Below are 25,930 nucleotides of genomic sequence, written 5' to 3' on the forward strand. Positions count from 1 at the left end.
CGATGTCAGTGCACGTTAAGGAACACCATGATGGTCGAAATTCCGGAGCCCCTCCACTACATCATGCCTCATAATCATATCGTGGTTTTTGCCCATGAAACCCCAGAAATTATCATTATTGGCAGTAGAAAGCCATAACTTATCCATCGCAGCGGGTCAGATTATAGGGACAGACAGCAAGCGAGTAGATTGTATTACTAAATACAGCAGAGATATATCGCATAGGCACTGGTCATCTTAATGCCTATAAATAGACGCAACCCGTGGTGTATTTCCAAAACAGGTGCGAACGGAAGGGAAATCGATGCACTCGAAACGCCGACAAAACGACGGCGAATGCAGCACTTGCAGTTGATAAGCCTCTAATGAAAATTATAATGATTTTCCGCTCACGATTCATCAAGGCTCGCTCGTGACAAGATTGGGAGAGCCGCCTGCTCGGCACTGCTGATATAGTTCATCGACAAACGATGATTACAACGCGTTGCAGAGGAACCAAAGACTCGCGCGGTCAATATAGTGAGATCCGAGAACGTTTCCTTAACACAAAAAAACTGTTAAAACGCGTGAAAATCCTTCGATGTCACTGACGCAGTAGTAAAGTACCGGTGCTGCAAGCTCTTATTATTATTACAGTTCTTCCTTGATGATGTCGTGGTCTCTGTATACATTTTATCCAGGTTTGGAAACCACTAACCAAAAACAAAACAGGTTTTACGATTATCCAATCGCTGCGCTATATTCGATTATAATTCCTCATAGATATAACTTTTTTTTTCGCTATCTTCTGTTTCCTTCGAAGCTCAATATAGAGGGGAAAAAAAAAAAACTGGTCTTCGGCGATACATTCGAGGATCCAATGTACATTCACAAAAAAACGTTTACACGGCTTCTCTACTCCGGAGAGTTGACAAACCGGTCGATAATTATGAAATAACTTCGTATGAATGGCGACCTCCACGTCCAGGGTATCCAATTCGCGTCCAGATCTTGCAGGTCTTGTAATGTCACCCGTTGTGTCGCCATTCACCTTAGCTCCTGAGTTTCGTGGCAAATTTGGTGACAAACGTTCTCTATCAGGGAAATGCATGTAGACGGGAGGTGAAGGCAGGAAACAATTATTACTGGCCGAAGTAATTTTTGCCGTACACCCTACACGGGACTCCTTTTGTTATTAACTGGACTCGAGTGACGATAACGATAATGGTGGCGATGAACTTCACAGCACGTGCAGCGGAAAGTTGAATCAGCGCGCTCAAAGAGCGAGACGAAACCACCACACAAGCGATAAATTCCGGTTGATAAGATTTCAAGGTCGAAGCATGAAGCCCGCACGTCTCCGACGGAAGTTGAGTTGCTTTAATAAATGATATAAAGTGCATAATAATATTATCTGGGGTTTAACGTCCCAAAACGATGATATGATTATGAGAGACGCCGTAGTGGAGGGCTCCGGAAATTTCGACCACCTGGGGTTCTTTAACGTGCACCTAAATCTAAGTACACGGGCCTCAAACATTTTCGCCTCCACCGAAAATGCAGCCGCCGCGCCCGGCATTCGATCCCGCGACCTTCGGGTCAGCAGTCGAGCGGCATAACCACTAGATCACCGTGTCGGGGGATGTAATGTGGACTAGCGTCGACAGCTAAGCGAGTTTGTACGACTGCGCGTTTTTACAAACCGTACTTTACAAGGGTATTGCGTGCTTTCAATAAATCAGTCAAGTATGTGCGCTTGCTTATCCCCTCTCTTCATCTGTCGTACATTTCGTAAAAAAAACTTTATAATCAACCGAACACCGATACATGCAGCGATTGAATTCGAACTGCGTATCGTTGAAATTCAAAAGTTCTCAACATAACGAATGAAGAAAAGAAACACGCTTCCTCCAGTCCTAAACAACTCTTCACAGATTTGCAAGACGTGAACTCGGGTCCCCAAAGGGGTGGTAATAGTACGCGCTCGAATCCTTGACCACGAAGAAGTAAGCCGACACGCTCCGCAGAACACTCGCCGCGCGTTCATTCAATCGCGCGAAGATGAAAAGCAGGTTTCATCAGCAGAGGACCGTCGCAACGGACGGACGCACGTGTCCTTGAAGGCGGCCGGGGAGTTTTCTTTTTTCCACTTGCGAAACTCACGCAAGGGTGACGAGGCGAGCTCGCTTGGCGCAGCGGGAAATGGGCGCGGCGTCCGATTTCCAGACAGACGCGATATCCGCCCGCCGGCACAAGCAAGCTCGCCCGAGCTAGTCCAGCGCTTCTTACCAACGCCAGCCCCGGCTGTTTTCGCAGAGCCCCCGAGATGCAGATAACCGTTTTCGTTTCGAAGTCAAGGCGATGGCCTGTAAAGTAATCCGGGTGTGTAGGAATGCTGGCAAACTCGAGTGCCGACGGACGGATAAACACCAAAAGGGGGAGGAACTACACTTTTTGTCGGGCCGCACAAAAAAAAAAAAAAAAAATTAAAGGAAAAAAAATATGGCGCCAGAATTTAATATCGCTGCCTACCGGGCCCCCAAAGAAAATTTCACCATTCAAGCAAAGTCTGATCCAGACTTCACTGCTTGAAATTTACAGTGATACAGAAATCCAGGGAAGAAAACTGAGAGGAAGATGGAGGAGAGGAAGTGATGAGAAATCGTTAAACAGAGAATGTCGCTGGAAGCTAGCAACGTTTCCACGAGTCCACTTTTTGAAACTGCTTCCAGCGGCATTCCCTGTCGAAGGTTTTCTCACCATGACATGGTGTTCAAAATGAGTGGTGAAATTGGCGCGTTTCTAGCACACGCAAGTCGGAGTAGAGGTGGTTCGCTTTTCATACCATCCTCCTGGCATTATAGTAGTAGGTATACCGCTTGAATTGCATTTTACGAAAGTGCGCCACACCAGAAGTGCAACCGGTGGAACAGACAGATTTGACGGCCCTCTGAGCACTCTGAGCTCTCGCCTTTTGGCGCATACGGCTAACGAGCCGTTCAGACTGCCTATGGACACCTAGAAACGAAAGCTGACACATACGGCGAGCTTCAGGGAAACGTACGGTCTTACTTGCAACTAACTCAAAAAGCGTTGTGGATGCCAAGCCTTCGAGCGCCTGTGAGCATGCAGTAATACGTAACGCGTGTTTGAACTGAAGCGAACATTGCGTGAGTGTATCCGAAAAAGTGCTATCCAAACTTGTAAAGATACAACGATCTCTAAGTTGTCGCGTTGGAGAAGACTAAAGGAGCCACGTTCTAGAGAGCCAGAGAGCAACAAGTTGCAGAGAGTAACGATCTCCGTACTCTCCCACAGCGAAGCCCGGCGCTTTTTTCGCCGCGCTAAAGGGCACATTCCACAGAGCTCGCATATGAGTATGGCAACAGCTGTGCGCTAGCTCAGGCTATGACGCGACGTCCGATGCCTCCAGCTGCTTTCGTTTCTATCACGCGAGTGACTACGAAAGCCGCCGCAGGGTAGATGAGCGCAACATTAGACCTTACTGCACGAGAGCGGCAACGGGCGCTTCATAAACAGCGCGCGAGTGATTTACGGAAAGGTGACGGCAGTCGACCTCCGTAAATATGCGTGATCCAAACGGATGTGGTAACTAATTAGCGTATACTGTACTCGCACAATACTCCTGGAAAAGAAAAGCAGCGCCTTGGCGGGTGTCACTCGCGTGCTTCTCTTCATTCGTTGGTGCAGCAACTGATTGACAGTTCGGCAGCGCTTGACGAGCCGTGACAGTGGAACAACTGTTGCGTGCCCGACCGCGAGACATCCGACTGCGGTTCGCCGGCTAGCAAGCGGGCGGCTACGGGACCAGACAATAGAGCGGCGACGCATGCCGTCTTGGGACGGGACGATCAGCGGTCCGAGCAAGCGCCGTTGGGATGAGGGAGGGAACTTTTCCTTACCAGAACTTTGGTGAAGCGTCGCTCCAGCTCCGGTTGTTCGGGCATGGGGAGCTTGGCATTATCCACAGTGTGAAGTCGAACCATATTCGACCTGGGCGGATCCTTGCGCGGGGTGCTCGCACCGATGCCCATGTTGTTTTTGTCGCCGCCGCCGACTCCTCGTCCGACTCCCTCTCTCTCAAATCCACTCAGACGCGGTAGTTGGTAGGGGGGCAGGGCACACACACAAGAAAAGAAAGTTCACAATCGGCTATGAGGCACACCCACGGCACATTCACAGACGGCACTTGTCGCTTCTCGACACCGCACTGAAAGAACACAAGACATCCGTTCGGTTCCGCTGCACTCGCATGATCCAACGACGCGCGCGAACTCGGAGCGCCCACGACGAGCTGACGACGGAGGAAAGCACAGCGAGCACCCGCACAGACCGCGCCGACTTCTCCGAAACGGCAATAAAAGTGCGCATGCGCCTGACTGGAGAAGTTTTGATACTTTCAGCCAATCACACTTTGAGCATAAGGCAAATGCTTTTCGACAAAGTTATTATTTTATAATATTAACATATTATATTTAAATTATATACTCAAAGCTTTAATTAGTTATCATTGCTTAAACTAATTCAGAACGAGCTTCAAGCTTGCGGTATTGTAGCATAGAGGGCAGCACTAAACAGCAAGTTGCTTTTCTCGCACAGCATGCATGCGATGCAGCCAATGCAGCCGAGTGACCCGAGCAGGCTCGTTTTGCAGCGCGCTAGCACGTGCTTCGCAGCTTCGACACAAACGCACGAATGACACTAAAACTCGCACGCTTGGCGCTGCGTCTGGCCGCCAAGTTCGAGAGGATTCCAACCCACCGCCTGCGTGATCCGCCGTGGAGCTTTCGAGCCTGCAGTCACGCTAGCAACCAGCAGCAACAGACGCACCGACGCTCAGATTCGCGCGTTACGACGTTGAAAACGGAAATCTTCGAAGCTGTGAAGGGTTATCCGGTGAGCTTCGATCATCTCTACGACAGTGCGGTGCGGACTTTAATAAGACAGGGTTTCAAAAACAAGCAGATCGTCCAGATCGTCACAAAGGCGCAGCGGATCGTCGAATTGCACGAGTCCCTGAGCGACATTCTCTCCTTTTGGAGGACCATGTTCAGGAGCGAGCCCGTTTTCCTGGTGACCATATCCGAGTACCCCGAGCTCCTCTACTTAAGTCCCGAGGCGGTCAAAGATAGGCAGAAAGAACTGTTCACGGTGTTTCCCAACAAGGACATTGTCAAGCTGGCCGAGACGTGCCCGCAGGCGTTTATCGACGACTGGGACGAAATAATGGAGAAAGTGAAGTACATAACGCATGTCATGGTCATTAGTCCGGAGCACATCATCAGTAGCGCCGCTCTGAGCTACAGCCTACTGCATATCAAGACGAGGCATCAGTTCATGCTTTGCTGCGGCATATACCGAACGCCCAAGCCCAAGGAAGTTACGACCACTAATCCGCCCTTGGACAAAATCATCGGGCTGCCACTTCGCCTGTACCTCAACATATGCGGAGTCTCGCCTGATGAGTATGGTGTGTTTGAAAGACTCATGATCAAAGAGCAAGAAGATGAGGACAGCGATGACGAACTTGATTAACATGCCGCATGTGGCCTTCATAGCGTAAGAATGTATTGCTGATGTATGCCTCCACTATGTGCCTCCACATGCGCGCCAAGTTACCCTATAGTAGAGCCAGAAGAAAGTCGCAGTTCATTGTGCATGACACTTTTTGCGTTTGTCAGGATCGGCAAGCCTGGTGTGCTTCGATAAGTGAGATGTGTGCAGCTGAATAAATTGTAGACTACATGGAGTAATAATTTTTGTTCCTCTCCAGAGCGCTCGTAATTGTCTGAAGCATGGCACTGTTGACTAACTTCATCACGAGAGGCCGGCTTGATGTGAACAAGATCCACCAAGAGGGAAAAAATTGTCGTTGCATATATCCTAGAGCAAACGCAGTTACACCTGCCTATCGTTTCTCATGGCCATTATACTATTCGATTATGCACAAGTGTCAGTCCAGTTTCTCTAAAGAATCACTTTGCTGCATTAATCGTTATTAAAGGGACACTAAAGTGAAACAATGAATCAGTTTAGACTGATAAGTTATACTCTGAAAACTCCATTGTCTTTAATTTCACCATCATAGGCTCATTAATAGAAGAGAAAATCAAAGTTTCATTTTTAAATTTCACGCCGAAATCTCCGCACGTGACATCACGGATTTCAATATGTTTTATTCGTATTTCAGCCACACTGGCTCAACGAACTTTACTAAAACTTGGTATGGTAAGTCCCTGGCCCCCTCAGAGGACAATGCACTTCATATTTTCCGATTAGAAACTACATACGCACTAGCAGACGCTGTCAAAATCTATGACGTCACGGCGATTGCTGCGGAAACTTCAAGGTGGTTGGCCACCCACATTTGTTTTTTGCGCATTTACTCGCTTACCAAGCGTCCTGGCGTGGCGATTTCCATATTGCGAAAGAGTAGTTTATTAATATGAGAAAAATCGTTTTTCTATTTAGTGTCCCCTTAAAACATTAGATAATGTATTGTTTATCAGCAATTTCCAATGAAATTATACATAATTGCACCATATATTGTAAGAGAACGAATGCTACGTACAAAAGAGTAATCCAAACAAGACAGAGGTTCAAGGGAAGATGGAGGTCTGAAGACATGAAAAATTCTTGAACAGTGGGTGTTACTGCAACCAAAGTTTCGATCAATAAATTTGTCTTCATTGAGGTAGGGCCTTGACGATGGAAAGTCCACTTGTCCAAATGTTGGCTCCAGTGACAACTGCGTTCAAGGATTTTTCATCTATGCAAAAGATTAAGCAGCACGACAAGCACACACAGTCATTGAAGCTAAAGAAAGTGGAAATGTAAATTGAACAAGTATTGTTAAACTTGTCTTAGCATATTTATTTAAACGAAGCAAAAAGATTTATTACTGTTGTGCACTCCCGTATGACTTAGTCGTAAGTATTATTTTAATTAAAAAATGCATTATCTAGTACACATTGCTTGGCATTCTGCTAATTGAGCTGCATTTTAAAACATTAGGTCATCAAGATGCAAGTTCACATGCAGGGCATTGAGCCTCTACATTTCATAGGTAATCTCTGGGATAAAATTTGCACGAGTTCAACTCCGCAGTTTTCCATTCACAGCTTGTACAGCGGGCAGTCCACACCATCGCCCATTTCTACATAAATAGTCTTCTCCTGGGAGTATGCTTGCAGTGCTGCCAGGCCGTTTTCGCGTCCGTATCCCGACATTTTGTACCCTCCAAAGGGCACCTCCGGAGGGAACACATTGTAATTGTTTATCCAGACGATGCCAGCTTGCAACTTGTTCGCTACTCGGTGGGCTCTCCTCAGGTCCCTGAAAAGAAATGAAGAGAGTCACGATTAACTAAGGCAGCTAGAGATAGGTTGTCTATAGAGGCCGATGCATCTTTTGTCATGGAACAAAATGCCAGATATTATGCGCTGTCATGTGGAAACATGGTAGACACCATCCGAACGTTAACGAAGCCTCTTCTGGATCGTTATTGTGGATCATTAGACGAATCAATTGTTGCTAAATATTGTTTAGGATGTTGTATGCCTGATGAACATCTTTAAAAAAAACAACTGCATATATGTTAACTAATGAAAAAGAATGTAGAAGCCCGGTATTTTTAATCATAGGGAAATGATCACACTTTCCTTTCACTTGTAAGGAAACCTTTGGCATAATGTTTTGCAAATTATGTTGCACATGCTCAAAAGCCATTGTGAATTAAAATTTATGTGCCTCTTTTAACCTCAGATCATCGCTTTGCCAATGCTATTTGTAACTATGGCACTACACTTCAACCCTCATATTGTTGGAACAAACTATGCATCATCTATAATGCATGAGACAGCCATTGCAAATTGCATTATCTTACTGAGGATATCTGCAATCACAACTAGTATTTTACATCAGGTAGTGCAAGCTTGTTTCAGTGAACGGCCTACTTATGCCTGGGCATTTTTCATCTGCTTGCCTGCAGTCACCAATCTATGACAACATGACTAAGTCACTCACTTAGTCATGACACCGGCAGCCAGTCCGAAGGGAGTGTTGTTGGCTCGCCGCAGAGCTTCCTCCTCGGTGTCAAATGCAGAGACGCTCACCACTGCACCAAACACTTCCTCTTGCATGACCTTCATGCTGTCGGTGCAGTCAGCCAGTACACACGGGCTGAGATAGAATCCCCCCGAGAGTTCTGGGTTGGCAGGAGTCACCCGCTCCCCTCCACACAGCACACGTGCTCCCTTTTTTCGCATTATGAGGGCAGGAAGAAAAAGAATGCAAACAGTGTTATGTCACAGCACACTGACAGATTCATTAATGCGCTAAATAACTTGCCCGGACATTTAAATGCCTCTATGAGGAACATTTTAGACGAGTGCACTGTGTGTTCCACATTTACTTAACTGGAACAAGTGGTTCTGCATTCACTTGCTATAGAGATGGTGTGACTGTACCTCCTTTTTAGCACCGTCGATGTAGGACAAAACTCGTGCCGCATGCTCAGCACTGATGGTGGCGCCCACTGTGGTATCTGGGTCGGCGGGGTCACCAATCTTGAGCTTCTTGGTAGCCTTCACCAGGTGATCCAGAAACTCTTCTACCATTGGTTTTTCTACGAAGACCCGGGTGCAATTGCTGCAAACCTGCAGGTTGAGGAAGTGCGTGCACTACAAATGTTAACGGATGCTATTTAAAAATCTGTCAAGGGACACAGTGCAAGAAAATAATATTCTGAAAGTCTGGGAGAGCAGCAGAGAAAAGAAAACACAGATGAAGAAGGATTACACAGGACTGCGGCTGTCATGTGTACTTGTTCCTTGTTCGTCATCGTTTTTTTGTGTTGCCCTCACAAACTTAAAAGGGCCCTGCAACACTTTTCCAAGTAACCATTGAATGGATTTATTAAAGCAGTTTATTGCTTCATGAATCGATCGGCGCAAAAATTTTTAGAATCCGTCAAGTATGAGAGCAGTTAGCGAGATTTGTCGCATGCTGTAGTTGCTTTCTCTCTTCTCTCGTCCCGATGAACGCGCTGGAAGCTGAGCAGAGAGGGATGGCACGAGAAAAAGAAGTTACGTGATGCGCGCGTCCCGTAACAGACTGTGAGCCTCTTAGCAACATTTCATTACTCCCTGCCAATTTCTTTTAAAAAGTTGCGGCTGGTGCAAGCATTCAGTTGTTACGCCTGCCTGGAAAAACTATCATTTAGAAACGAGAAAATGGCCTTCGAAAGCAGTGAACGTACGAAAGGAGGGAAATTTAAAGGCTCGTTTTTTCTTTTTTAGACACAACCTTAATGAGAACCAGCAGTCAATCAAGCAAAGAATGGTACAGGGGACGTTATTTGTAGTAGAAATTGTGATATAAATGTGAAGAAATTAAAGTGGGTGGAAAGACAACATGCCACCAGCAGGGACCGAACCTGCAACCTTCTAATAAGCTTAAAATTAAGCTTAAAGGAGTACTGACACAATTTCGAGAGATTGTAAAAGGGACGTTTTTCGTTTCCTCGGCATGCAGTTCTCCACACACCGGAGTCAGACAATATGTATAAAATATTTTACTTTTTGAAGTTTTCGTCGCTGAGCACTGACAAGGCAGCCCCACCGCAATGGACATATTCTGACGAGTCAACACAGTTCCGCTGAGTTTGTGAACTCTGTGTCCTGCATGCAGTCTAAATCACAGAAATCACTTGAACAGTTGCTGGATGACAAATCACTCATTGTTATTTACGTGCACCACAAGCAGATGACGGGTCTGCTGCTAGTATGTTGCGAGTTGCTGTCTGTCCGTGACGTGACGTCACACTGCGATTACATGTCACTAAGAAGCCGCCCCCTTGATACTGAAGCCGAAAATGTTTTTTTTTTTAAGGTAACAGTATTAAAAATATATTCTATGAATTCCCAGGCACCGCAGTACTCTTTTTAGGGTTCTCGACCCCAATGTATTTATTTAAAGCGAGAATCCGAAAATATTTAAAATTCATGTCAGCACTCTTTTAAAAAAAGCAAGCAATACATACCTCCCCTTGAGTGAGGAAGTTTCCCAGCAATGTTGCCTTCACAGCTTCAGTAGGAGAAGCATCAGCAAAGACAATGAGGGGGGACTTGCCCCCAAGCTCGAGGGTGCAGCGCTTCATGGAGTCGGCACAGCGGCGCATGATGGCTTGTCCAGTAGGTATGCTACCCGTGAAACTCACTTTGGCCACATCCGGATGATCGCACAACAGCTCGCCCGTCTTACCTTCGCCCTGCAACAAGCAATTCAGTACATCATCAACATGCATGCAGTAAAATATCGTGTTCTGTAACATTCACCAATGTTAGAATGTCATACGAAGATAATCGTTGTGAAAGCACTGCTTACACCTTGAAATATTATAACCAGACACAACTTTAACTGACAAGTTCATTTCTTCTTCATGCTCGGAATACTAGACCATGGAGATGGCTTTGCATAAATAAATGCTGCATTCAGTCGTTCATTGTCCACTGACATGATACCGTGTCGGTCTTGAACTTGTTCCCCAGTTCACTGATACACCATGGGCAAAGGCTAAGTGACAGCTTTTTTTAAAGGAACACTCAGGAACATCGTTAAAATAATTTGGACTGGCAAACTATTTTTACCAGACTTTTCATAAGTTTTGACCGCACAATGCTGATAACTTGTGGAGAAACTGAACATCAAGCCTCTGTTTTTTAAAGTGTCATTCCAAAATTGTTGTGCTGGTACATCTGTGAGACGTCATCTACTTCAAAGCAATTCCTAATGTTTGGGCCACTGCATGTAATAGCAAAGGTTATCAAAACTTGTTGGGCTGAGCTTTTCATTTCTTCATAATGCTTTAGTGTAGTCTCTCTTTACTGACATGACAAATTCCCTCTACAGGGGATGAAATTGTCAAAATAAGCAACGTTAAGATGAGCAGGTACGGCAACTTCGAGGCAGTACTTCCGCACATCCTATGCCACTCCAAAATGAAAACGATGCACTCCAAGAGATGGCTCAGTTACAGAGGGACTTGCAGGTGCACAGGAGCCACCTTCATCAGGAAGTACCTCAGCAACAGGATGCTAGAAAGCTCTTTATGGGCATAAACGGCATAACAGCCCCAGCCATGCTTAATGTCCTGCCTTTAGCGTCACTTTGAAATCTATTTTACAACTGCATGCCTGTAGCCAGAATCCTGCACTTGCATGCGCTGCATCCTCCCTCGGTAAAAGTTCTAGCTTCCTTATTGCGCAAGTATACAATTCATGCATAATGCTTACTACACTCTACTGCTTACTCTAGCATTCATCTTCTCATAGTCATGAGACTTTGCACCGAAATGACCGATGACCACTATACTCGTCACCAACAAAAACTGGTCCCATATGGAACCAATGGTGTCTAAACTCGTCATAGTTGTGTTTCTTGACACTAGATGGCCACACTTGTCCATATTGTGCCCTTTGTGCCTTGGCTTTCATTTTATAGCCATCTTTCATTGTATTGCCATGCAGTAGAGCCACCTTCACGTAATCTTTTTTTTATGCAATTAATGAAACACAGAAACCCCGCTGAATTGAAGAAATGGTATTGTTTTATGCAGAAAAAGAAAGCTCCACAAATTAAGTGAAAAAAATTTTTCGGTAAATTTGGTACAATTTTCTTCTTTTTTTACAGTAGCAAAAGGGTTAAAGGACCCCTAAACCAACTCTGTTTGTTTTTTTAAACATTTCAAGTAAACACTTGCATTGAGTTCAGAATGCCGTCAAGATAAACAATTCCAAATGCAGCAGTGCCCCGCACAGCAGGAGCCCCACAAAATTAAAAAACCATCCAGTGCACCTTTCCAGGCCTTTCGGTTATCTCCGGTGTTTGTTGTGATGTCACCAGGAAGCATAGGCGTGCGCAGGGTTCCCCTTCAGGGGGGAGGGGGGCGAAGGTTCATCATGACGCCCCCCCCCCCTCCCTATTAAATCAATGTATGAGGCAGACTATGCGACCCCCTCTTCTTAGATGACTAGGAGGGGCGGCCGCACCCCTACCACCCTCTGCGCATGCCTATGCCAGGAAGCACGTGTGATCTCACTAGCATCAGACACTGTTGGCTGGTTGAAGAAGAATCTGTTTGCTTGCTAGCAGGTACGCATGCTGCCTGGTCTTCCTTGTCATATTGCTCAACACATGATGAGGAGGAGCACTCGGTGAGTAGTAGAGACCAGCCGACGATCGGAGTGAAACAAAGGAAAGAGCGAAACAAGCGACGGCTGCGTTGCAATAATCAAGTGCGTGTAAGTACACTATTAAGGCACCATTTCGAAAAATTATCATGGCTATATGTTTGTTGCAGACTCATGCACAACTTCTCACTGCCTACTATACAGCTATGCGATGTAGTTGTAATTGTGGTTGTGTTTGTGGGCTCTGTAGAATTTTTAAAAAATAGTCAAATTGGGCACAGAATTGCAGTATTGCTTCACCACAAAGCACTATGCAACAGCTTAGCACATGCCAAGGGAGAGCAAAAGAAATAGCCATTCCTTTTTTAACAACAAGCAGAAATTTTAGGCACTCCATGTAGTACTGTATTTTAAAGAGTGTTTTTTGGCAACCTAGGTTTTGTTCACAATGACAACATTCAAATCACTGTAAGGGTCAGAAAAAATGTTTCGTTCCTAGAATACTTCGCGAGGGCAAATAGTCCACTAAAATGAATGCCCACAATATTTTAGAATAGAATCTGAGAGGGCTGAACATAATAGCTGGGACGTTTGGGATGGAAGGACCCAGTTACATAAAGGGGCAACATTTAATACCACTCAATTTCCAATAATTGAGAGTAGCACTAAGTGTACGTTTCAGAGTTGGAGTAAAGCCACTGCATACCGAATGCAGGTGATGCTGGAAACAGAACAATGTATTGGAAAAGTAACGTTGCAATTGGTCATGTTTTAAGTTATGCTGGTGGTATGTGCAGTGAAGTGAAAAAGACAGTCTAAGCATGAGTCGACTAGTGAAAGCTGTCAATAGCATATCACAGTAAAACATGAAACACCATGAAGTAAGTTACAGCAAAGCTATTTCTCCAGAAACTATAGACATGGTCTTGCACAAAGACTCTCTTAAAAACTGCTGGCATTTTCCTTGCAGCGTACAAGCAGCATACACTGAACTTTTGTAATCTATAATGAACAGATAGAATGCAATGCTTCACTTCAAACTTGTCTCATTGTCTGTTTGATAAACGCAAACTGCAGCACGCAAACAGATTTTAAACAGACAGCCAAGTGCCTAACTAACGACCGTTGGAGTTGTTACATGATGTAATTTCAAACCATTCTCTTGTGGTGATCAAAATGAACACCAAATTCCTTTCCAAGTTTTGTGTGCATAGCGCGTGCCTCACATCAATGCAGGCTGGTATACCTGAACAATGTTTACGACGCTGTCAGGTAGACCGACGTCACGGCATATCTCGGCGAGCAGGATGGCCGACAGGGGCGTCAAGGGCGATGGCTTGAAGACAAAGGTGTTGCCGCATATGAGTGCAGGTGCCATTTTCCAAGACATCACCTGGAACGGGTAGTTCCACGCGCCAATGGCCGCCACAACACCGAGGGGTTCCCGGCGCACCATGGCAAAGCTTCCACCAGGCAGATCGAATTGCTGACCTGAGTGAAAAAGTGAAGATTGAGCACCACGAGTAGCTAGAGAGCAAATTCATCAATTGCTTCATCTAAAGAGAAATGAAGGTTATTTTCAATTGGTCATTGCACCAAAGACATACTATTACATCAATAGCTACTATGAATGGCAGGTGACCAAGCACCAGCTGATGAGGGAGAATATTTTACTTAGGTAAGAGAAGCTCATTGCAAAATTTCAGCCTGCACAGAAGACAAGGACACATTGTAGGGGACAAACGGACGCCTAACTCTCAACTATTTATTTTTGGAAATTACAGAACATATAAGCACCAGCAGTCTTCACTAAGCATGCGCGAAGTGAATCATGTGAACCAACTCACTCAACTATCAGTTTTACTGCAAGAGAAGCTTTCTGAACACAAGCAGGTGCATAGTTGCACCTGCATAGGTGCATAGTTGCATAGCTGTTTCAACGCAATATCGTTAAGGAGCTCGTTTCGCAGAAATTCCGGTGTTGGCGTCGTCGTCTTTGGTTCTGAGCAAAAAATCCGCGTTGTCCATGAGCGAAAATTTGAGGTAGATGCAAATAAAGAAATAAAAGATCTTCGGTTTAAGTGGGACCGGGGATTTGAAACTGCGACCCCTTGCTTCGTGGCGTGATGCGTATAGCCGCTTGGTCACCGCGCATACATCCTCTAGCATATGAATGGCGAGCTATTTATACACACTATTTAGTGTTGGTGGTATGCACATATTGGAGGTTCTTCAGCGACTTGACACAACATGCACGAGATGGTGCAAAGGGCCCACTGCTGCGCATTTGAATGGCATCGCCCTGCCGTGTGGTCATGTTTCATCGTGCCGCATGCATGGATACTAGACCCAGAGGGCGCCTGCATTTAGGCTTTCCTTACAGCACGGTTTAGGTCTCCACCAACAAGCGAAGCCAAGCTAGCGATTAGGAAGGCGATACAAACACGGACCAATTACACTATCACGTTTTACTCTTGAAACCGAAGCTCAAGCATCCTCCAAGTTTTTCCACAGCTGCAGTGCCAAGGAAGTTCTAAATGCTGTGCAATCACAACTGAGTTTTCGTCGAACCACCTAAGATAGGTTAAACGTGCTTTGTTGTATCCCAAAACTATTGTACATATCCCCTCAAAGGCATTGGCATTTGATAAAGTAAACACACTTTCTCTTCCATTTTGAAGTTTTTTTAGGTGAAAAAATCCTGCATTAAATGGTCACTTGCATAACCCATGTGAAAAGCTGTATTAAAATGAGACCTGTAAAACAGAAAATACCTATCGAGTGGTCCACTGATGGTATAGACTTCATGGTTGCTTAGCTGCCTAATTTCTACCTATACCTTCAATTCAATAAAGTATACAAAGATATTTACAATTTACGATTGAGACTGATGTGAGTTCACTATCTCAGTATCTTGATTTTAGCCAATTTGTCATTCATACCAAATGGTTAAAAGCTGTGCAAGGTTAACAATGCATAAATTGACAGGACCTTTACCAATGTGACGCGGAATGCACCAGTGAACTGGTTACACCACATTCAAAGCACACATGCATCTGCCCTGCCAGCACAGCCGTATTTCTAAATTGCTTGCACGCTGCACTCAGGTTTAAGGCAGCTTCTGGGATAATGCTGAGGAAAATTTCATTGTATCGTTTTCCCAGCAAGCTATTAGGAGACCTTGGGCATCAACACTGCCCTAACCCTTGAACATTTCTTGTTTTTTTATCGTTTTTTTCAACTAGTTCTTTTTATTATTAGTCATCCTTCGACTCCATAAGGGCTAAAACAAGCGACATCCTTTGCAGTAATGGCCACAGTAAGATTAGTCTACTTAAAATCGTGCCCCACCTTTCACCAATCGCATGACGATTGTGCCAGCCTCTAACAAGTGCACGTCGAAATCTCAACATGAGCTGTGCAGCTGCAGCAGTTTAGCAATGCAGGTACCTTTTATTGATGCAGCAATGCCACCATAGTACTCAAGTACATCAGCACAGCCGTCAATGTCAACCAGAGCTTCCCATATGGGCTTCCCTGTGTCAGTCATTTCAACCTCTGCAATCTCCTGTTGCCTCTCCTGTTGAAAAAGGACAACGTAAGTATTAGATACAGGCACTGGTTCCAGCAATGTTTCATGCCAACACTTATTAGCTTCGTTATCACTTATCCGCTGCTGTAGCTAACACTGTTTCACTAAACCTCTTGTTTTATAATACGTCGACATACAGGTTTAGGAGATGTCAAAGTATCTCTTAACTTACCCACAAGAGGCTGGGCAAAGTGTTATTAAACATGCCATAAGCTTGCAGCATAAGAACTCTTGACACAATTCACGTTGTTGTACATGGGAGTATACAATGCAATCTGTGATTAGCAGAGCATTACAATATAATAACACTGGGTATAAATGAGCTAGCCATTCAGTACGAGTTGTCGTTTAATATGACGTCGCAAGAAAGACAAAACTTAAAACAGACTCATTGAAGTGAAGCCACACTACATACCCTGACTTTCTTTGCGATGGCCGTGAGAAATTTTCCACGCTCCCCATGGGAGAGAGCTGACCACCGATCAAATGCCTGTTTCGCTGCAGAAACTGCTTTGTCCACATCTTTTGGTCCGGAACATGATACGTGACACAATACTTTGCCTGCAAGACAAAAGGAGAGCAAAATGAGCATGAAGAGGGGGTTGTAGTCAGCGAATTGATGCAACAAATGTTTATTTTGTGGGTGGGTCTATGTAGGCATCCACATTAAAAGTTTTCTGGAATTTCCTACATTGTGAGTGTACTTACGGTGCATGTTTTTATAACTAGAGTTTTTGTAATCAATATGTGCCAAATATCGCAAGTGATAATAATAATTGCTGAGGTTTTACGCGCCAAAATCACGATATGATTATGAGGCCCTAGTGGAGGGCTCCGTAAATTTCGACCACCTGGGGCTCTTTAACGAGAACCTATCAAGAACACGGACCTCTAGGATTTTCGCCTCCATCGAAAATATCCCAAGTGAACTTTGTACACTGTCCTCACGGTCATGTTTACTACGGCACACATTGACGCGGTAAAAGGACTACGTGTAAATCGCAAATCAAAAAGCAAATGAAAATAACTGCAACACATGTGACCGACGCTTCACGAGCAACTTATTTCTGACCTGTCGCCGGTTGCAGTACCTTGATCTCCCCGATCGGATCCTTGGTGGCAACTTTCTTGCCCGCGATAAAATTATGGGGTTCAACGTAGAGCGAGCGCTTGCCACACCGCATAGTTTTCGCGAACATTTCACGTGCTTTATTCGAACTGGGGTAGCTGAGGGAGCGCAATTACGACTGAGGGCATCACCCGCATCACCGATGTTGATCGGCGCGTTACAGATTACGTGGAAACCATGGCAACTATCGCACACAAAATGCACGATACTTCCAAGTGGAACTATTTCCGTTAGAAGCAATCATGTAAAGTTTAGATAAAGGGCCGCCGAAGAAATAACGGGTAATCTGGAATAAAATCCTCAAACCAAACCAGGCGGGCTGCAGACACGAGCGTCTCTTTTCTCACAGACTCCATCCGGGTAACTTGAGATTCAAGGACTTTTCGTCCACTTGCTCCTTGAAAATCCCTCTACGTCTGGGTACTACCTAGGCAACTGTTTATCCCTAGGAGACCCAGCTGCTTGTTGATGGCGTGTGTTAAACTTGTCTACGAATACGAAGTTTGTGCGCGCGCAGATGGTGATCTGCGGCGGAGGTGTGTATGATACTCCTGTCACGCTGTTACTTTCCGTCCGTTCCAGTTTTTACACCCATCGAACGCTTCGAGATTGCCCCTTGCTTCAGTTAAAGGGCCTCGCAATTTCTGAAGATGTCGATCTTGTAGACGACGAACTTTTTGCATGTGGGTACGCATTTGTACTTATAGTAGCGTAGCTGAAAGAGGCGGAGCGCACGTGTTGCGTCCGGGACGCGTGTTCACAGTGAATGCGCTGCGGGCTCAGCGATACTGTCTCCCCGAGCGACAATCCACGTATGCTGGCGAAGTGAGTCAAGTGCGCTCCGTGAGCGACACCCTGGACGTTACTTTGGCAACAGTTAATCGTTACGTCTGGGCGTAACGCTAGTCACCACCTTTACATCGCGTTTGAGCCCTATGGGTATTAAATTTATGAACAGCGATGGCCGCCTTCATCAGCTTGAGTAAAGACCCAATCATGATCAAGAAATTCGATGTGGATCAGGCCCGATTGTGATCGAAAGGGGTTGTGTGACACCGGTATTATGTTTTTCACCGCTTGTCTGAAAAGGCTGAGTGAGGAAATCGGTGTCATATTCTCAAAACGCTGCCTAATGCATCCAGCAAAGCTGCTATTGCCGTGGCAGTGAAATCATGCCAGCTAGACATTTATTCAAATGTGCATGGTGATTCTATTAGAACTGACCTGTTTCATTGGGCTGTAGTTTTTCTGCAAATTATTCGATTTTAATGCAGCTTACGGTAATAGATTCAGGAAGGATGAAAATTTACTGGCTCATCCCATTTTTTATGCGCAATGCAAAAAAAAGAATAAATAAGAAATAAGGAAAAGTGCGAAATGCTATAGGAGGGATAGCTTGAGTCTATACAACTAAAAACTCTGAATGTCATGCGGCATGCCACACACGACTCGTAAAGGTTTGTAAAAGTTATAAATCACTTGCCATACCGCAGGTGTTGAAATGACCACCCTGCATGATCACACACTTTTTGATGCATTTATTAGCATGCACAAAGTTTACTGGACAAGTGGCATCGGTATTGCAGATTATTTGACACCATGATGCTGTCACCACATGCTCTAACTAGGACTTTTATATTTTTCATATTAGTGTAACGTAAAAGTTGCCCATGCAGACCTGCAGGGAGTACTGAAAAACCCAAACGACATTACAGACAAGCACAAGCAAGGTTTGGGGCTTTGCGTAGGCAGAGTTGCTTTGGGGAACGCAACATATAAATCTGCAAGAATTGGGCACACACCCAACAGCCAGTATCAAGCATGCTCTTTACCTTTCCAGTGAGTTCGTAAAAACTTGCTTCACAATAGGTAAGCAGATGTAAACACATCACGAAATGGAGTAGAAGTTTTGTTTTATCTGTTAGCAGGATACTGCAGGCCTTGAGCCCAGAACAGCAGGGCAAATGAACAGAAGTAGTTATATATGATACTTAAGTTCCTGTGTAGTAACGCCCTCATATTTCAAGTATCATGAATTACCAACTCACCCAATCAGCCATTCTGTCAGGTATATGTGGATGTGTGTGCATGTGTGTTGTGTGCGTGTAAATAAGTAATGAACATAGAAAAAAAATAGTTGGTTTAATAAACACATGAAGCACAAGGCTAACGAATACACAATAAGAATAAACAATGATCAATAAAAACATATCATTCACATGCATCAACATCATAAACAAATGTACGACATGGAACCATACAGGTGTGTTACAGTTCAAGATTCATAGTTCTCATTCTCTTTGTGGACTGGTGGTAGTTTGTCCCAGTCACTTGATCATTAAAAAAAATGTTTAAATGTCTTAGCGATCTTATTCATCTGATAGCTACAGGGTATAGATATGTAAAATGCAGCGATCATAGGCTAGTGAGTGCAATCCTTGCCCCCAGTTTGAAGAACACGCACAAAAAAAATTTAACCACTAATGCACAGGCCAACCCAGGTATAGCCAGGAAAAAAACAGAAGACTTTAGAATTCCCCTAGAAAACAAATACGACACCTTAGAACAAAGACATAGAGAAAACCACAACTATACCGATTTCTGAATCTGCAATCGAAGTTGGAGGTAAAGCATCAATGCAAGAAGTAAGCAACATCTCTTGAACCACAAAAGACTGGATAAAGAAACAACAACAGATAAGTGGCTGGGCATAGATAAATAAAATTTGCTTAGCTATTAAAGCTATCAATAAGTATAAGCCCAGTGACATATGGAATTATATCAAAGAGCAGTGAAAAAGGTGATGGCATCGAAACAGCTACCAGGCAACTCTATAGGAAAGACCGAAATGCAAAACAGCACACGTGCAGATGCAGCATGTTGATGATGTGGTGTATTCTTCTCTTGAGTCTTGCTTGCCCTTGCTCTTCATCAAAAAATTTATTACAGCATAAGATGTGCTTAGCATAAAAAGAATTCTTCGCTTTAAACAACAGCTTGTTTCTCAAAAAGTGCTGTTGGCAGGCAATTACAGCGCCTTGTGCATTTTGTATAGTAATGAGGGGTACTAAAGGCAATTTCTTTTTCCATTTCTTGTACAAGTAGTATAAACGACTGCTTTTCGGTCTATTAATGCAATGCCCACTTGCATGTGCCTGAAGCTAAGCTGAACATAATGCAAAGTGTGCTGGCTATCAGGAATTATACATGCACTCGCATGGCAACAGTTATTCTGTAATTAAAGTAAACTCTGAAATAACGTCACTGTGCAATATATGTCATGCAATAAATACACTTATTCTTTATTACCGTTTCTCAGCAACACTCATTTCTCGGCAAATTTGGATATGCGCAACCTGTTGTTCCAATGTTGATTGTGGGTTTACTCGTGAAGCTCATGCTTCAAAGCACTTCCTGGGTGACACTCCGACCTTAAGTTAATACGAATATTTTAAGTGTGTCTCTATTCCCACAGAACTTTTGCCGAAAATAATTGGCGAGTATGGCCTTGCCTATGGGTCTTTGAAGTGAATCTTCTGTTAAAAAGTGCTCGTAATTGTCTGTGGCCAGTATTTCAATGAAGGCTATAAATTTCAGGAAACGAATTTACATGCAGTGCATCACTTGTTACACCACTAAACAAAATAATTTATGAGCTCGTGGCAATTTCTATTCAGGCCACATGGTTTTGAGAACACTGAAGAACTGATAGTTTTGGTGCAAAGTTAAAAAAAGCAATTTGTACCATTCTTTTCCCTCTTAATAACATACTGCCATGAAACCAAGGCGAGTAAAAGTCCTTGAGTACTTTATCAATAAAAACTAAGTCAGTGTTTCAGATTAGCAAGCCTTTAATGTGAAGTAAGGCCCATATTCTGAAATGCCCCTTGCCTCAGCGAGGAGGCCATAACTGCTTCAGGACGCCTTGCCGTGTATTCTATAACCCTTCTTACCAAGGTTCCCTCACTGAGGCCTTCCTTGGTGCTCTCTTGAGTTAAGGTAGCACTAGGGCAACCTTCGTGCCTCCTTACCTCGCTCCTCGCACTAAAAGGGTGCTTCTCTGCAGTACTTTGTCAGTGACACTGTGTCCGATCTTTTTTTTTTTCGATCGATTCCTTGCACTTCTGCACGAGCTCTGTAATTATATCCTTCCCATTGCCAATCAAAATTGCTTGTCGGGCATGTTTTTTAATGTGCGGCTGAACAGCGGCCAAAATTTTTCATTAAGGTGGTGCAGCACGAAGAGGACAGGGTACACAGAGACGACGAAGATGGAACGCTTACTGCCAACTCATGCTTTGCACCTCAAAGGGTTAAACATTCTTTAGCGAGACCCGTATTACACCTTGAATGCGTACCACCCTGTGTTTGTGACATCATATACTACGTCCTACCTTCCCGTGCAGGCAGTCAAAAACAAATGGTGATCCTCCTGCACACAAATCGTTATTGCAGTCACCGCTGTCGGGTTCCCAAAAGCTGTCGAAGCTCACTGCAGTGTCAAATGAAAAGAACCACATGTCCTGCATGGTTTCCTACTTGTCATTCGGGCTGGCTATCACAGGAAAATATTAGCAACTGTCTAAACGGGCGAAATTCAGTGAAAACAGCTCTCAATGGCACAAATAAACTTCATACCAGTAAGCACACATGAAGTGAGAACAGCTAAGATGCAAGCATTTATGACAAGAGAAATCAACAAGAAAGGAGACATGGTGAAAAAAAAATTTCCACACTCCATTAACATGGTCCTTGCCTTATTAACTGAAACGCCATGCTTCCTTGTTTAGAGGGTACAGGTATATATGGCTTTGTTGGTAGGTGGGTAGCTACAATTTGAAAACAGCTACATTTTCCATTTGTGTGAATGTAAAAAAAATAACGTTCAGCAAAGCTTCAATTTGGGCTAGTTGGTGCGGCATACCAATGTAGATGCGCTGAGTGAAGCACAGACGAGAACGTAACAAGGGACAGGACCACCACTGCGCACCACTAGTCCTGTCCCTTGTTACGCTTCTCGTCTGTGCTTCACTCAGTGCATCTACATTGCTATGTAAAAAAAATGCTGAAAGTACACGGTAAACCATTCATGTGTGTCACTTTGTGAACCATTAAAGCAGCATATGCGAAATCGGCAACAGACATGCAAGTACACCTTTTGCAACAGAGCATCGCAAAAGCAAAGGTCAAGGGATGAAGCAACACAAGTCAAAGGTCACAGGTTCTCAGTCAAGAAACAAACCAAACAACACAAGTGACATTCCCATTTCTGTTGTTTTGATGTCAAGTACAAGAGCAACACATGAAAAAAAAAAACTAATTTCAGTATAACAAAGGAGCAAGCATTTGCAGCTACAAATGTTGGTTGTGTGCATCTGCTCTAGTCTGCAAATGGCAGTTGTAGGTAGAAGAAAGTGCAGTAGCAATTGAAGGGGTGCATTCGTGGAATGGTGAAAGTTACAGTGCTGGGCTGAACTGAACGAAATGAAGTATCCCATGCCTATAGAAGTGTGTCACCCATCTAGAAGTTAAATGTACCATCTAATCTAATGATGGTGCATTTAACTTCACATTTTGCATTAAGCCAGTTATAAAGTCTCATGACCAAAGGAAAACTTGTCCTAAAAAGGTGCACCTTTACCAACCACCAACTAGAAACAAAGTTGCAGGTGCATTCACACCACTGATACACCCGTGCGACAACATGAATGAAAGCAGTCATGCTGCTTCTCAAAACATTTCGCTTCTCTTTATGTACTCACCATTAGACATATCCTTGTCATTGTATGTCCAAATATTGAACATTAGCAATGTGATTTAGAATAACAGAGAGCTGAGCTAGTTGGTACGTATTCATTCTAAAAAGAGACAGGGCGTGCAAACACGGACACAAGAAAGAGATCAGGACACCACAAACGCCGACTAACCTGATCCTGATCCTAACCTGGTCCTGATCTCTTTCTTGTGTCCGTGTTTGCACGCCCTGTCTCTTTTTAGCAATGTGATGTAACTAGCAGTTGCAATTATTTCTTATTACCACCTGGCGTCTAAGGATCCTGCTCGGCTCTTTTTATAGAAGCATGGACACTTCCATTACTTTGAGTGCACGTGCCCTAGATATTTAGCATCAACTATATTAAAACTCAATCACATGCGCGGGCAGAATAGCTATTGCAAGCAATACCGGTGACACGCAGGCACTTTTGATCGCAGTCAAGGTTGACCCGGACCGGATTTCTTGATCGCGATCATCAATCATTGCTGCTGCTCGGTCCAGGCTAATCCGGATCGAGTTTGACGCAGACATCAGTCAAATCGCGATCTGGGAGCCAGATATCGATGCGCAGATCGCTGATCGCAATTAAAAGTGACCGTGTAGGTACACTTGATCCGGATCGAGCCCAATCCCGATCGGTCGTGATCGCGATCAATTGCCCGCGATCAGCGAAGTGCTTTCGTTCATGCCAATTTCCAAAAATGCACAATATTCTCAGCTACACTGATAATGGCAAAGAAAACGCATCTCGAGGCGTTCGACGGGATTAAAGACAAGGACGGACGGTAGTGACAGCGCGACTATGGTGGCTACCATAGCGCGACAGGGCTACGTGGGATCATACACACCCGGCGAGCACGGACGCACCGTCCGCCAGCAACGTCAACAACACAAACCTCGCGCGCCAACCCGCGGTACCCGCGGGCCGCAGACGAGCAGCAAAGCTCTCCTAGGATAAAAGAGCATTGCACGTGTTCCTAGGTAGTACCCAGACATAGGGAGATCTTCAAGAAGCAAACGGGGAAAATGTCCCCAGATCCAAGTGAGAAAAGAAACGCTCGTCGAATACGAAGTTTGTGCGCGCGCGGATGGTGATCTGCGGCCGAGGTGTGTTACTTTCCGTCCGTTCCAGTTTTTACACCCATCGAACGCTTCGAGATTGCCCTCTGCTTTAGTTAAAGGGCCTCGCAATTCTGAAGATGTCGATCTTGTAGACGACGAACTTTTTGCATGTGGGTAGTCTCCCCGAGTGACAATCCACGTATGCTGGCGAAGTGAGAGTCAAGTGCGCTCCGTGAGCGACACACTGGACGGTACTTCAGCAACTGTTAATCGTTACGTCTGGGCGTAACGCTATACACCGCCTTTACATCGCGTTTGAGCCCTATGGGTATTAAATTTATGAACAGCGATGGCCCGCCTTCTTCAGCTTGAGTAAAAGACCCCATCATGATCAAGAAATTCGATGTGGATCGGCCCGATTGTGATCGAAAGGGGTTGTGTGACACCGGTATTATGTTTTTCACCGCTTGTCTGAAAAGGCTGAGTGAGGAAATCGTTGTCATATTCTCAAAACGCTGCCTAATGCATCCAGCAAAGCTGCTATTGCCGTGGCAGTGAAATCATGCCAGCTAGACATGTATTAAAATGTGCATGGTCATTCTTTTAGAACTGACCTGTTTCATTGGGCTGTAGTTTTCCCTGCAAATTATTCGATTGTAATGCAGCTTTCGGTCAAAGATTCAGGAAGGATAAAAATTGACTGGCTCGTCCCATTTTTTTATGCGCAATGCAAAAAAAAAAGTAAGAAATAAGGAAAAGTGCGAAAAAACTCTGAATGTCATGCTGCATGCCACACACGACTCGTAAAGATTTGTAAAAGTTATAAATCACTTGCCCTACCACAGGGTGTTGAAATGACCACCCTGCATGATCACACACTTTTGATGCATTATTAGCATGCACAAATTTAATGGACAAGTGGCATCGGTATTGCAAATTATTTGACACATGATGCTGTCACCAACATGCTCTAACTAGGACTTTTATATTTTTCATATTAGTGTAACGTAAAAGTTGCCCATGCAGACTTGCAGGGAGTACTGAAAACCCAAACGACATTACAGACAAGCACAAGCAAGGTTTGGGGCTTTGCGTAGGCAGAAGTTGCTTTGGGGAACACAAACATATAAATCTGCAAGAATTGGGCACACACCCAACAGCCAGTATCAAGCATGCTCTTTACCTTTCCATTGAGTTCGTAAAACTTGCTTCGCAATAGGTAAGCAGATATAAACACATCACAAAATGGAGTAGAAGTTTTGTTTTATCTGTTACTGCAGGCCTTGAGCCCAGACAGCAGGGCAAATGAACAGAAGTAGTTATATATGATACTTAGTTCCTGTGTAGTAACGCCCTCATATTTCAAGTATCATGAATTACCAACTCACCCCAATCAGCCATTCTGTTAAGTATATGTGGATGTGTGTGCATTGTGTGTTGTGTGTGTGTAAATAAGTAATGAACATAGAAAAAAATAGTTGGTTAATAAACACATGAAGCACAAGGCTAACGAATACACAAAGAATAAACACTGATCAATAAAAACATCATTCACATGCACCAACATCATAAACAAATGTACGACATGGAATCATACAGGTGTATACAGTTCAAGATACATCGTTCTCATTCTCTTTGTGGAGTGGTGGTAGTTCGTCCCAGTCACTTGATCGTTGAAAAAAAAAAAGTGTTAAATGTCTTAGTGATCTCATTCATCTGATAGCTACAGGGTATAGATATGTAAAATGCAGCGATCATAGGCTAGTGAGTGCAATCCTTGCCCCCAGTTTGAAGAACACACACAAAAAAATAACCACTAATGCACAGGCCAACCCAGGTATAGCCAGGAAAAAAACAGAATACTTTAGAATTCCCCTAGAAAACAAATACGACACCTTAGAACAAGAAGAAACAAAAGACATAGAGGAACCACAACTAGACCAATTTCTGAATCTGTAGTCGAAGTTGGAGGTAAAGCATCAATGCAAGAAGCAACATCTCTTGAACCACAAAAGACTGGATAAAGAAACAACAACAGATAAGTGGGTGGGCATAGATAAATAGAATTTGCTTAGCTATTAAGCTATCAATAAATATAAGCCCAGTGACATATGGAATTATGATATCAAAGAGCAGTGAAAAGGTGATGGCATCGAACAGCTACCAGGTAACTCTATAGG

At 44.2% G+C, this 25,930-nt stretch overlaps 2 protein-coding genes across 2 annotated transcripts; one reads left to right on the top strand and one right to left on the bottom strand.

Annotated features, from left to right (window-relative positions):
- Window positions 1–4,604: 4,604 nt before the first annotated feature.
- LOC119397028 (uncharacterized) lies at window positions 4,605–5,696 on the top strand. Its single transcript, XM_037664454.2, has one exon. It carries the CDS (start codon window positions 4,696–4,698, stop codon window positions 5,533–5,535), a length of 840 nt encoding a protein of 279 aa, XP_037520382.1. The 5' UTR covers window positions 4,605–4,695; the 3' UTR covers window positions 5,536–5,696.
- Window positions 5,697–7,094: 1,398 nt separating this feature from the next.
- On the bottom strand, window positions 7,095–17,234 carry LOC119397029 (4-trimethylaminobutyraldehyde dehydrogenase). The gene is made up of 8 exons (XM_037664455.2): window positions 16,856–17,234; window positions 16,199–16,344; window positions 15,642–15,771; window positions 13,438–13,682; window positions 10,043–10,270; window positions 8,469–8,657; window positions 8,026–8,255; window positions 7,095–7,335 (listed from the first exon to the last, which is right to left on the bottom strand). The coding sequence occupies exons 1-8, from the start codon at window positions 16,980–16,982 to the stop codon at window positions 7,116–7,118; spliced, it is 1,515 nt and encodes a 504-aa protein (XP_037520383.1). The 5' UTR covers window positions 16,983–17,234; the 3' UTR covers window positions 7,095–7,115.
- Between the last annotated feature and the right edge of the window lie 8,696 nt (window positions 17,235–25,930).

Source organism: Rhipicephalus sanguineus, chromosome 6 (assembly GCF_013339695.2).
Source record: "Rhipicephalus sanguineus isolate Rsan-2018 chromosome 6, BIME_Rsan_1.4, whole genome shotgun sequence".
Taxonomy (NCBI): domain Eukaryota; kingdom Metazoa; phylum Arthropoda; class Arachnida; order Ixodida; family Ixodidae; genus Rhipicephalus; species Rhipicephalus sanguineus.